Below are 10,799 nucleotides of genomic sequence, written 5' to 3'. Positions count from 1 at the left end.
GAAAGGTGTGGAGGCCCTCACACCACTTCACCTCCCATTAGCGGCCGGCCTGAGCAGTAATCCCTGAAGAGTGAAACTGATGCTGAACTATGACCTGCAATTTACAAATCATTTTTCAAAAGGATAAAAAAAAAAAAAAAAGGGTTTAAACATATTTTTGGCATTATCTGAATGGGCGGAATCTTTCATGCTTGTTTTCTAAGAATAAATGAAAACAGCATGCAATCTAGTTTCTGAGTTTGGGGAAAAAGAACATCAGGTTTTCAGATTAGATTTTATTTTAAACCTGGCTGTTTGATTTTTTTTTTTTTTTTTAACGTAGCTGAATGCAGCATATTCCCTCAAAATATAACACATTTCTAGTCTGTAGCTTAAGGGATCCATTCTTTTAAATGTTGGTCTTTCATCTTTATTACCCTCCCATTAAAATGAAAGAAACCGGGACTCACTTCAGGTTGGAAGAAGCAATTTAGTTGGTAATGTCCTTACCGCTTGAGTCTTTACTGGGGGAGAGAGTGCACCCTCGCCTAGATTTCACACATCTATCTGCATGAGAAGCAACGACGCCTTTCAGACATAGACCATGTTGGATTTAATAATACCCTTTGATTAGATTATTTTATTACGACATTTTTCCATTACCAGTCATTTCCCGTGCGTGGTTACATTCATAAAACCTGTTTTCTCCCCCTTTGTTTGTTTGTAGAGAGAGAAGCCAGGCAAAGTCTCTTTCCGTTTTGCTACAGCTGTGAGGTCTGAAAGGGACAGATTAATAACTGAGCCCCACATTGGCCGAGCGTGCTCTCTGCGTACGCTGCACCAGTAACCCTTTGCTATAATGAGGACACAAAGAGCCTCCCATCGGGCAGCGACTCCTCTTCATAACTCAGGAGCGTCACAGTGGCAGTAGCCTCTAGTGCTATTTGTCTTTAGTGCAGTTGTGACACTTCAGCATGAGCCATAATTTGGCAGCTATTTACCGTGACATTGCCCTCCAGTGCAGCCATAACATTCAGTAAAGCCATTATTTGGTTTCATTTACCATATAAATTGTATTGTTGTGCATGCATGCTAGCAGCTACATTAGGTACCTGAAAATGAGTAAATCTTGTAAAACAGATACTAAAAGCTCTTCAGCAGCAGAATTTTCTGGCTCCTCCCAGGAAAGGGAGGAAAAACTAAATGTGGTCCCAAACTTTCCTGGAGCACCTTCAATTACGTTGAGATTTCTAAACACCGTCCATACTGGGAAAGCCAGGACTTGAGGAAATAATCACGTGGAGCCTTTCATGACACTAGAAAGGCACTATGGGATCACCAGCTCAGCCCTGGCATCTGAGGCCTTCTCCGGTGCACTGGCGGTTAAAGGCACACAGATCCACCCCAGACGTGGCTCAGCAGAGCAGGCCTGTCTTGTCTCTTACCACATGTGGTCAGTGATGACATGAGATGGTATCTGGAGACAGGAAACGGGAATCAGGATCAGTGACAGCTACCTTGGTTTCTGTGACCAGACACGAAGTGCATCTTCCACCTCCGAAAGCCTCTACTGCTGAGCGGATGCACTGCTGTTTTGGATCACTCAGTCCCCACTGCAAAGGTGCTATCTGACATTTCCTGTTTCCGGCACCCAGGCCTGCTGTGATGCCCACAGAGTGCTTCCCTGGTGTGGTCCATGCGGGACCACAGTGCAGATGCAGTACAAGCCCTTCCCTTTCCTGCTCTGTAGTTCCCCTTTGAAAACCTGCTTGCTGTGTGTATATACATTTTCAACGCAGCTTTGCTTTTTAATTTTAAGGGGAGAGGAAAATTTTTGTTTCTACATATACCTCAGCAGGACGGGTGTGGATAAAAGCCATCAAACACTAGATATGTCTTTAAATACTTCTGGCTATTGGGTTGCTACGAGTCGGAATCGACTTGACAGCAATGGGTTTTTGGTATTCACCCAACCATTTTTTCAAATAACTTTGCAAAGTCAAATCTGGGGGGGATTCTCCCAAATTTCTATTGAGACAGTTGGCTGATGATTTATAGAATAGGGGTGACTTGCTGATAACATGGATTCTGAAAATATACAGCTGACTTGCTATATCTCTCATGTATGAACTACTGGTAAGTGTAAGACCACACTATCCCAAAGCAAAGAATTTATGAACTATTCTCAAGACCAGTTTTAAAATCATACTGACATGATCAGTGCTTCCATCAGGAATTAACTGAGTCCCTGGGACAATAAAAGCTGGAATGAGACTGCCCATGACTAAACAATCAAATGTGCACATTTTACCTCTTAGCCATCCGAGCAAATTTTATTAGCACATTTTTTTTTTCTGAGAGGCAAAAAAAAAAAAAAAAAAAAGAGAAACTGAATCATTAACACCTTACTTTTGTTTTAAGAAATATTACACCCATCACCAACTAAAAATACATTGGTTTTTAGCAACTCCGAGGCGTCAAGTGCCCATTTTTGTTCTCTTTTGATTTATATCATTGTTCTGTTTTTACAGCTTACTGTTGACAGCATGAGGTAATTCAACAACAATTTTCCCAGTGTTTTTCCCCATGTACATATGATCTACAGCACGGAATACAGACTCCAAGCCAGTAAACTTGCCCCCTGGAGACAGCGCTCCAAGGTCCACCTCACACACCAGTTCTCCACGTTCGTACATCTTGAGCAAGTGGTCTATGGCTGCCTGATATTTAGAAAGGTAATGGTTCAGGAAGAAACCCTGGATGCTGGCAGATTTTCTTAACAGTTTGGCTGGCAATGTTCCCGCTTTCACAGGAGAAAGGCCAGTAGGAGTTTGGTAGCCAGAGATAAACCCAATTAAAATCAAGCGCCCTTTGGTGGCCAGTGCATTCACTGCCAAGTCAAACAGGGCCCCCCCCACAGACTCGAAGACCACATCCACACCTTCGGGGTACTCCCGCTTAAGGACAGCACCCACATTCTCCGTTTTATAGTTGATGGGGCGATCACAGCCAAGAGACTTCAGGAAAGCAGACTTTTCATCAGAAGAGCAGGTTCCAATTACGTGGCATTTCGCTCTCTTTGAAAGCTGCACAGCAAACTGGCCTGTCCCCCCAGCTGCAGCTGTCACCAAAACTTTCTTTCCTTCTGACAACTCTCCAAGCTCCTCCAGGCTGAGGTATGCAGTAGTGCCACTTACCAGCAGGGCAAGGTACTCGGGTTTCACAGAGGGCACTGGAGTTGCAACATTGGCAGACACAACTGTATATTCAGCAAAAGAGCCAGGTGCCATGTAAGCCACAGCTTGGCCAACTGTGTACCTGGCACTAGCAGAAAGGCCTAAGGCTACCACCTCACCGATGCCTTCAAAACCTGCATCGAAGGGGACCTTAAGGGAAGGGCCATATCGACCAGCGGAATGGTTGATGTCCGATGCGTTAACACCAACAAATCTAGGAGAAAACAAACAGAAATGCATTAAGATTTTTCCCTTGCCAGGGCCTTGATGTTCCACTTAGAAAAATCCCTTTAATTCCAGTTACTGTCGAAGGGTTGCTAAGCTAGCTATACATTCTGACAGAATTCCAGAAAATGAGTCCGGCTGTTCAACTGAAAAAAGAAACTAAGCAAGTATTAGTTCAACAATGATTTTCAACCAGAGTTTTGGCATATTGTTTCAGTACACTGTATTGTTTCATCGGTTTAGGAATAATTTTGTATCGCTTTAAATCTCAGGTTGTTTACTTCATGTGTCATTTATTCCCCCCCCCCTTTTTTTTCTTCAAAAGGAAAAATAAGCAAAAAAAAGTCAGGAATTCAGTAAGCCTTTACTTACATACAAACTTCACTAGGGCGTGGGTTGGAAATTAACTGGTCTCTTAACAAAGATGTTACAAACAATCCAGGGATAAAATATATTCAAAGAGGTAGACTTGTATCGATTCTGGCCACAATTTAACACTTCAGATAATAATAGTAATGACAAGGATACTATTAAAGATGGATGGAAAGTACAAGGTCATGGGTTGTTCCATGGTCCTGCAGGGGCTGTTTAAAACAGTGGTGTGTGGCTGCAGGACGTTTTCTTTCTGATGTAACTCTGTCTGGTGTGAAAATACGCATTTTGATTAATTTAACAAAAAAACTGTCTCATAAAGGCATATAGACTTTGAGAGAACATTCAACATTTTACAGTCCTTTTTCAGATGAAAAGGAAAGCAAACTGTCACTTTATTTTTCCCCAACAAGAAGCCGAGACAGAGCTTGATCAATACCAGATGATTATTTTCATTTTGGTATCCAGATATCCAGTTTAATTGCGAGGCCAGTATTTTCACCAGCTTTCTCTCATCTCCGTATACCCCATAACAAAAATATCCTAACACATAAGGAAAAAAGTCATCTGCTAAGGATGTCAGGAGGTGGTTTAGACATATAACGGAGACCGTAAGAATGTCACTTCCACCTGTAACCTAGTGGCATGAGGAAAACTTAGTAAGAACATTTTAAACGCATTCGCTTTTAATTTAACTTAATAAAAGCTTATAAACCACAAGTGTTCTGTGCAAGAAGGACACACTATCACAGCAATATAGATCACACTCAGCACTTATACACGCTCCGTTACGGTGATTCCCCAGATATCTACAATGTGGAAAGGTCTCTGTATGCTGGAGAAATAAGAAAGCAGGAAACAAATTCTTCTGGCCAGGTCTAGCTGCTTCCAGAAGTCAGAGACTACAGCCTCAATCATATGCCCCAGAATTCCATATCCACAAATGATTCCAAGGGGTCTAAATGATTTCTGCTGGTTTCTCCTTTGGCATGTTAATACCAAGAGATGCCTATGTCCTATTTTTAGAAAAGGGAAACCCAGCCATCTTCCCTTGAGTTTATATCCTTCTCCAGGCCTGTGCTATTAAGAAAAAGGCCAGATTCCTCCAGACTTCACAGGGGGGGTGGAGGCAGCCTAGCTGGAGGCTTTATGGGTACCCCTAAGATCCAGTGTGAAGCAGACCCCAGGAAAGGCTGACTAGGGAGTGGAAGTGATGGCAGGCTGTGGTTTTGGAGGTGGGAGGAGAGCTCGGCCACCACTTCTTTCTCTCGGTCCCTTCACCAGGGTTAACCCTTGCATCTTTCCCCTCCCTCTGGCTCTTTCAGCTCTCCGCGCCCCCCCCTCCCCCCAGCCAGTGGCTCAGCAGTCTGAGCTGGAGCACCAGTTCCTGGCTGGGGGACCCTGCCTTGAGCTCTGGTGGCAGACAGCCCTTGGCGGCGGCAGCCCCTCGGGGCCTCCCCACCTCTGGGGGCTGAACTTGAAAGCTCCGCAGGGGAAAAGGGCGAGTGTCCCGTGTCCTGCAACCCGGCTGTGGGTCTCCACTTCCGAGGAAGCAGGGGCGAGTCAGAGCAGGGAGTGCGCCCCAGAAGGGCAGAGAGCTGGCGCACACCGGGAAGGGCGAAGGCCAAGTGTGGGCAGCGGCGGAGTGGCTCAGCTGGGAGCTGGAGGCAGCGGCTGGACTCTCCACTGTTGGTTTAAAAACCCAACACAACCATCTCAGTCCCAGCACTAGCCAGCACTCGAGCAGCGTGACGAAGACTGCAGGGTCCACCACGCTGTCCCTGCCGGTCCCCGCGCGTTCTGTTCGGCCGGTTCCTGCCTCATCCCTGCCGCTCCCCTCGCCGCGCTCGGACTGCTTGAAGGCGCCAGCGCTCCTAGGAAGGTCCCCTCGGAAGTGTGTGGGTCCCCACCGGCTGCTTGACTTGTCCCGTCCTCCTCGGAGGGCCGGAAGCGGCGTGGGCGGAGGGGCCAAGACCATGACCTCGTACTCCTGGTGGGCAGGTCCCTGCCGCCCGCCCTGCGTCCCCTCGCTGCTACCGAGCTCCCGCCCAGGACATCTAAGTTCCCGGGAGCCCCGCGCGCGCTGGGCTGAGTGGTCCGCAGCCTGCAGCGGCTGGATCACTACTTTGGCTTCCTACCCCATTTTCTCGCACGCAGCCCCCCCCCCCCCCCACACCATCTTTTCAATGGCCTGGTCTTCCGTGAATGAGGCTCCTGCTTCGGCACTGACCGCGGCGGCTCTGCTCTGTGTACCTCGCTCTCTCCCGGATTGCCTGGCCCCTCGTGGAGGGCCCCCCGTCACCCTCCCCCCCAAGTCCCCACCGGTTACGAAGCACGGCCTCAGCGGCTGGAGGGGACCCGGGCCCGGGGCGCGCCTCTGTCCTTACCTGGGCTTTGGGAAGAAGCCGCGCGAGGTCCGGAGCCCCGCGCCTTCCACTTCACCAGAAACAAGTTCAAGAGCAGCGAGCGCAAAGGGAAGGGGTACCCGGTGGGGAGCAGGGGGCAGGAAAGCATGCAGAAGGAGAAAAAGGGATGACACACTAGTGTTTGCAAATTCGAGGTCCCCCACACCGCTTTAATTTAAAATGCGTGCTTTTAATGAGCGCAGGATTCTAGCAATCCGACAGGAGGATCCACTTAAAAGCTACAACTCAGGAACCCCAGGAAAAAGAATGAGGCCGCTGCGGGCTTTTCCCAAATATATACCCTTCCAAAGTCTCTGGGTTTATTTATACTAAAAAGTGCTGAGGCCCTTCGTCATGTTTATTGTGAAAACAGGGCAATCCTGCAGAGGGGAGGGAAAGGCTGTCCTTTGAACAAAAACCAAAGACGAAGGCTCAGGTCCAGAGCAAAAGGCTTCAATACTGGAAGAGGAAACAATGTCGTCCAAACCAGACCTTCCTTAAAAAAAAAAAAAAAAATCCTGGCCCCGAGAATCAGCAGAATTATTGTTGCCCGCCCGAGAGCAACAAACCGTTCATCAAAAAGCCCTCCCCTCCCCCCTCTGCCATTCCTACAAACTCTTTGCGCCATTATCTTAACACTTCAGCAAAAAGTCGTTAGAGAGATTTTGGAAACGAAATGACCTGCCACCCTCTTACAAAAAAAGCTGAAAATGGCGCGTAAACGGACTTAAACTGAGGGTCTCTTTCTCCCTTTCTTTTCCTTTTCTGAGGGCTGGGCATGGAGTGGGAGATCTCCAGGAAGTTGTCCTCCGCAGCAGAAAACAGTAAGGTAGGACCCGGGTAAAGGGACACGCATTACTGTGCAACAGGGCTTTTAGAACCCCCTTCTCATACCTTTCTTAAATGGTACACTTTAGTCGCCACAATCAATGTCCAGCTTAAAAAACATTTCCCTCCCTGTGAATTAAAACTTTGTATTTCCTGTTATGATGAAATAAGACGTGCAAATGTTTCACTGAAAGAAAAAGTCAGATGGAGTACAATGAAACCCTCCAAACACTTTCCAAACAAGTGAATTGGGGCTTAATTCACTCATTCCGAAGCAGGTTTTACCATAAAAATGAGGAATGTGCACATAAAATTTCAATGCAATTAACACCATTCAGGGGTGATGTGGTCTAGATTAAATGAACTAACCTGCAGTGATTAAGCCTCTATTCTTTTTGGTAAAATGCCACTTCCGTGGACACTTATTTGCAAGGATCAAGGTCTGCATACAGTTTGGAGGTAGGAGAAGATTTTCCAGTAGCATAGAGGAAGGGAGAGACAGTCCTCCTTCTAACACACAGAGAACTGGCCATTCTCTCCTCCTGTTGCAGATTTCAAGGTAGAAGTAACAGAAGTTAGAGGTTAAGTTGTTAAATGAACACTGTTTATATTAAAGGGATTCCTGGCCCGCGTGGAGAGGAAAAAGAGGCATGGATCCTAAAGCAAACCAAACTGGGGAGCCGGCGCTCCTGCGCCCTGAATATGGAATTCAGGCATCTACGTTGCTTGCGCCTTTGGACCAACTCTGGTGGCCCAGGGCCCACAGCGAGCCTCGGCCCCTTAGTCGCTGGGAGCAGCCCTTTGGGAAGGAGGCAGGAAGGGGCGGAGGGCGACCAAAGGCAAGAAGGGTGAGGAGCACAGAAGGGAAAGCTACCCAAGGAGGTGATGAACATTCGCAGGTAGAGAGGCCCGGGGAGCGCGCTGTGGGCGGGAGCGGTTCCACCAGGCAGGTACACCCACTGTGGGCTAGTAATTCTCTAATTTCACACCTTCCCCTGCTTGTTCCCTCTCTGTCGCCCCCGCTCCCTCATAAAAGGGATTTTATTCAAGCGGTTGTGTGTTCACGTTCAGTCAATGGTATTCTTAATTAGAAAGAGAAAAGGTAAAAACTTTTGCCCATGTAAGTTTGTCTGGAGGTTTTTCATTTGGGTCTCACCGCCACTTCTGGCAAACCTCGACTGCGTTTTGTACGTGAACGAACACAGAAGCCCTTCTTTGTAACCTGGAAGAGCGAGGGTGTTCTTCTCTTACAGCCTTTGGGTCTCGGCATATAATGGAGTTCTCCGCAGCCATGCAAACTTTCCAGAGAAAAAAAGCACTCCCCCCTCCACTCCGTCCTCTCTCAGCTCAATCATTACACCCCCAACAGGTTTCCAAAGTTTTATATAATAATCAGAATCCCTAAATCGTGTGGGGACGGTTGTTAAGAATCTAAAAGGGGGCCTGTCGAGTAAACGTTGCCTGAAGCTCTTTTGGCAGGGCACATTTTGACCTTCAAAATGGACTTGCAGGACTTGCTGACACACAGTTTACAACATAGTTACATTCTCAATTTATTCCTTTCTTCATTAATATTCGACCTAAGACATGCAAAGCCTTAACCATTCGGATCTGACTCAGCGGACGGGCGAGCACTGCTCTTTCTAAGGGACAGGAGGAGCCCTAGCCTGGAAGTCTGGCGATGAGGGGAGGAGGTCCGGGGACCTCGGAACGTGGACCTCGGAACGTGGCAGGGAGGACCGCTCAGGCCGGCGCCAGGGCCCTCTCTTTCCTGTTGCTTCCCCAGCTACTAAAACTGAGTCACATGCATACTTCCGAGGTGGGGGCGGGAGGAAGGACAGTCAGGACAGGGCAACGACCCGGAGGTCGCAGGGTGCCTGCAAAACCTGCAGGCAATCCCCCCACCGCGGCCCAGCTGCCCGGGACACGCGCCGCGCGCTGTCGATTTCCTTTAGGTGACAGACAACAGTCACCCAGCACTGACAACACGCAGACGACACCGGCGAGGTGCACTTGAACACATCCAACTACAGGCACCGCCACTGCGCGGCGGCCGCCCACCTGGAGGGGCAGTAGGCACCGCCCCGGCTGCCCCGAGTCTTCGCTGAGCCAGCGTTTTCCCTAAATGGAGCTGTGTGCGTCCGGGCGGCTCTTGCTTCCCCAAAGCGTAGTTGCGCGCGGTGGCCGTGGGTGCGGAAGGGCCATGAGGGGAGCCTCCCTTCTGGGTCGCGGCAGTTTTATTTCGGGCGGGAGGGGGAGGAGGTGGGCTGGGGGAGGGGAGGGGAATCCCAAATTAAAATAAGCTTCAGTGAGGAGGCCGCTCGGCTCCACCGCTCTGCACCATCGCAACAGGAACCTGCAATCGCGCTCGCCAGATGGCGGCGGGCGAACTTCCCGCGGGCAGCCGAGGCGGCACAGACCCAGCGCGGGCCTGGGGCGGGGCGCGGGGCTCACCGGTTCCGGACGAGGAGGTCTCCGTCCCCTGGGAGCGGCACCGCGCAGTCCCGGCGCAGGGTGACCGCCTCGCGGAAGTTGGGGCTCAGCCGGGTTACCACCAGCTTCTGCATGGCGCGGGGGATGGCAGAGCCCTTGAAGTCCAGGAAGTGTTGGGCGTACGACATGTCCACGATGGTCCGCAGCGCACGCATTGCCCGTTTGGCGCCCGCTAGCTCAGCCGGGCCGCGGGGAGCGGGGCGGGCTCCGGCGGCGGGGCGGGGCGGCCCCTCCCCCGGCCCCCGCATCCCGGCCGCCGCGCCGCCGCTGCTCCTTTAATCTCTGTGTTTTGTTTTGAATCTGCTCGGCGCAGACTGGCCGGGAGCCTCTCCGCCCTCCTCCTTCCTCCCGGCGCCGCACAGGCACCGGATATCCCCACCCTCGCCGTGTCCAAAAGCCGGATTTGACTCCTCCAAGGCGGCGGCGGGGGGGCCCGAGGGGACCCCGCTCGGCGCCCGACGCTCCAGCGCAGGCAGCCCTCGGCCCCGCAGCCCGGCCCGCAGCGGCGCGGTCTCGGCGGCCAGCGCAGGCACCTCCCCTTCCCGTGCGAAGCGCGCACTTCCTTGCAAGGTGGTACGAATCAACCCCGAGCGCGGCCGGGGCGGCAGGGCACGGCCGGGCGGAGCGCCCCGGGCCGGGTGGTGCCGGGAGCCCGCGGTCCCAACGTGGGCTGGGCGCGCCCCAGGGCTCCTTCCCCCTAGGCCCGGGCCCTCGGTCCCGGCCGGTCTCGCAGTGCCGGCTGCCCTTGTCTGTCCCATGCAAGTTGCGCGAACTAAGCCATTTTATTTATTTTGGCCTAGATCTCTTGTTTTTCCGCTAATGTTTTAAGTAGCCTCTAAAAAAACTACAAGGCTGTTAATGGTTCCCCACTGGGAGAGAAAGCACATATTGGAAGTTAGCGAGCCAAATTCCCAAAGCACACAAACATTTTAAACTTCTAGATGGTGATGCCAACGGACTTAATTGAATTGGAGACGTTGCAGTGCTGCATTTTGTAACCCCGCTAGAAAGACCCGCAGTTCCGTGGCGTCGATTTTCTCCCCGATTGTGTGCACTGACCAGATAATCAGTTCGCTTTTCAGAGCGGGACAAGTTAAATATTTCCTACTTTTTTCTGTGATGAACCAAGTCTAGCTTTAAATGTTTATTAAAGATACTTTAATAGTAATAATTAAAAAAAATCTCTTGTTTTCCACTCACCTGTGAGTTACCAAAATACAAAAGCCAAACAGCGCCCCACCCCCACCGAAATCTACCCCCA

The 10,799-nt window shown here is 50.4% G+C and overlaps 1 protein-coding gene across 1 annotated transcript; it reads right to left on the bottom strand.

Moving 5' to 3' along the window:
• Nucleotides 1-268: 268 nt before the first annotated feature.
• On the bottom strand, nucleotides 269-10,021 carry PTGR3 (prostaglandin reductase 3). Its single transcript, XM_003406690.4, has 2 exons — nucleotides 9,500-10,021; nucleotides 269-3,429 (listed from the first exon to the last, which is right to left on the bottom strand). Exons 1-2 carry the CDS (start codon nucleotides 9,784-9,786, stop codon nucleotides 2,505-2,507), a joined length of 1,212 nt encoding a protein of 403 aa, XP_003406738.3. The 5' UTR covers nucleotides 9,787-10,021; the 3' UTR covers nucleotides 269-2,504.
• Between the last annotated feature and the right edge of the window lie 778 nt (nucleotides 10,022-10,799).

This window comes from Loxodonta africana, chromosome 11, assembly GCF_030014295.1.
Source record: "Loxodonta africana isolate mLoxAfr1 chromosome 11, mLoxAfr1.hap2, whole genome shotgun sequence".
Taxonomy (NCBI): domain Eukaryota; kingdom Metazoa; phylum Chordata; class Mammalia; order Proboscidea; family Elephantidae; genus Loxodonta; species Loxodonta africana.
This window is presented reverse-complemented; position numbering and strand designations above follow the sequence as displayed.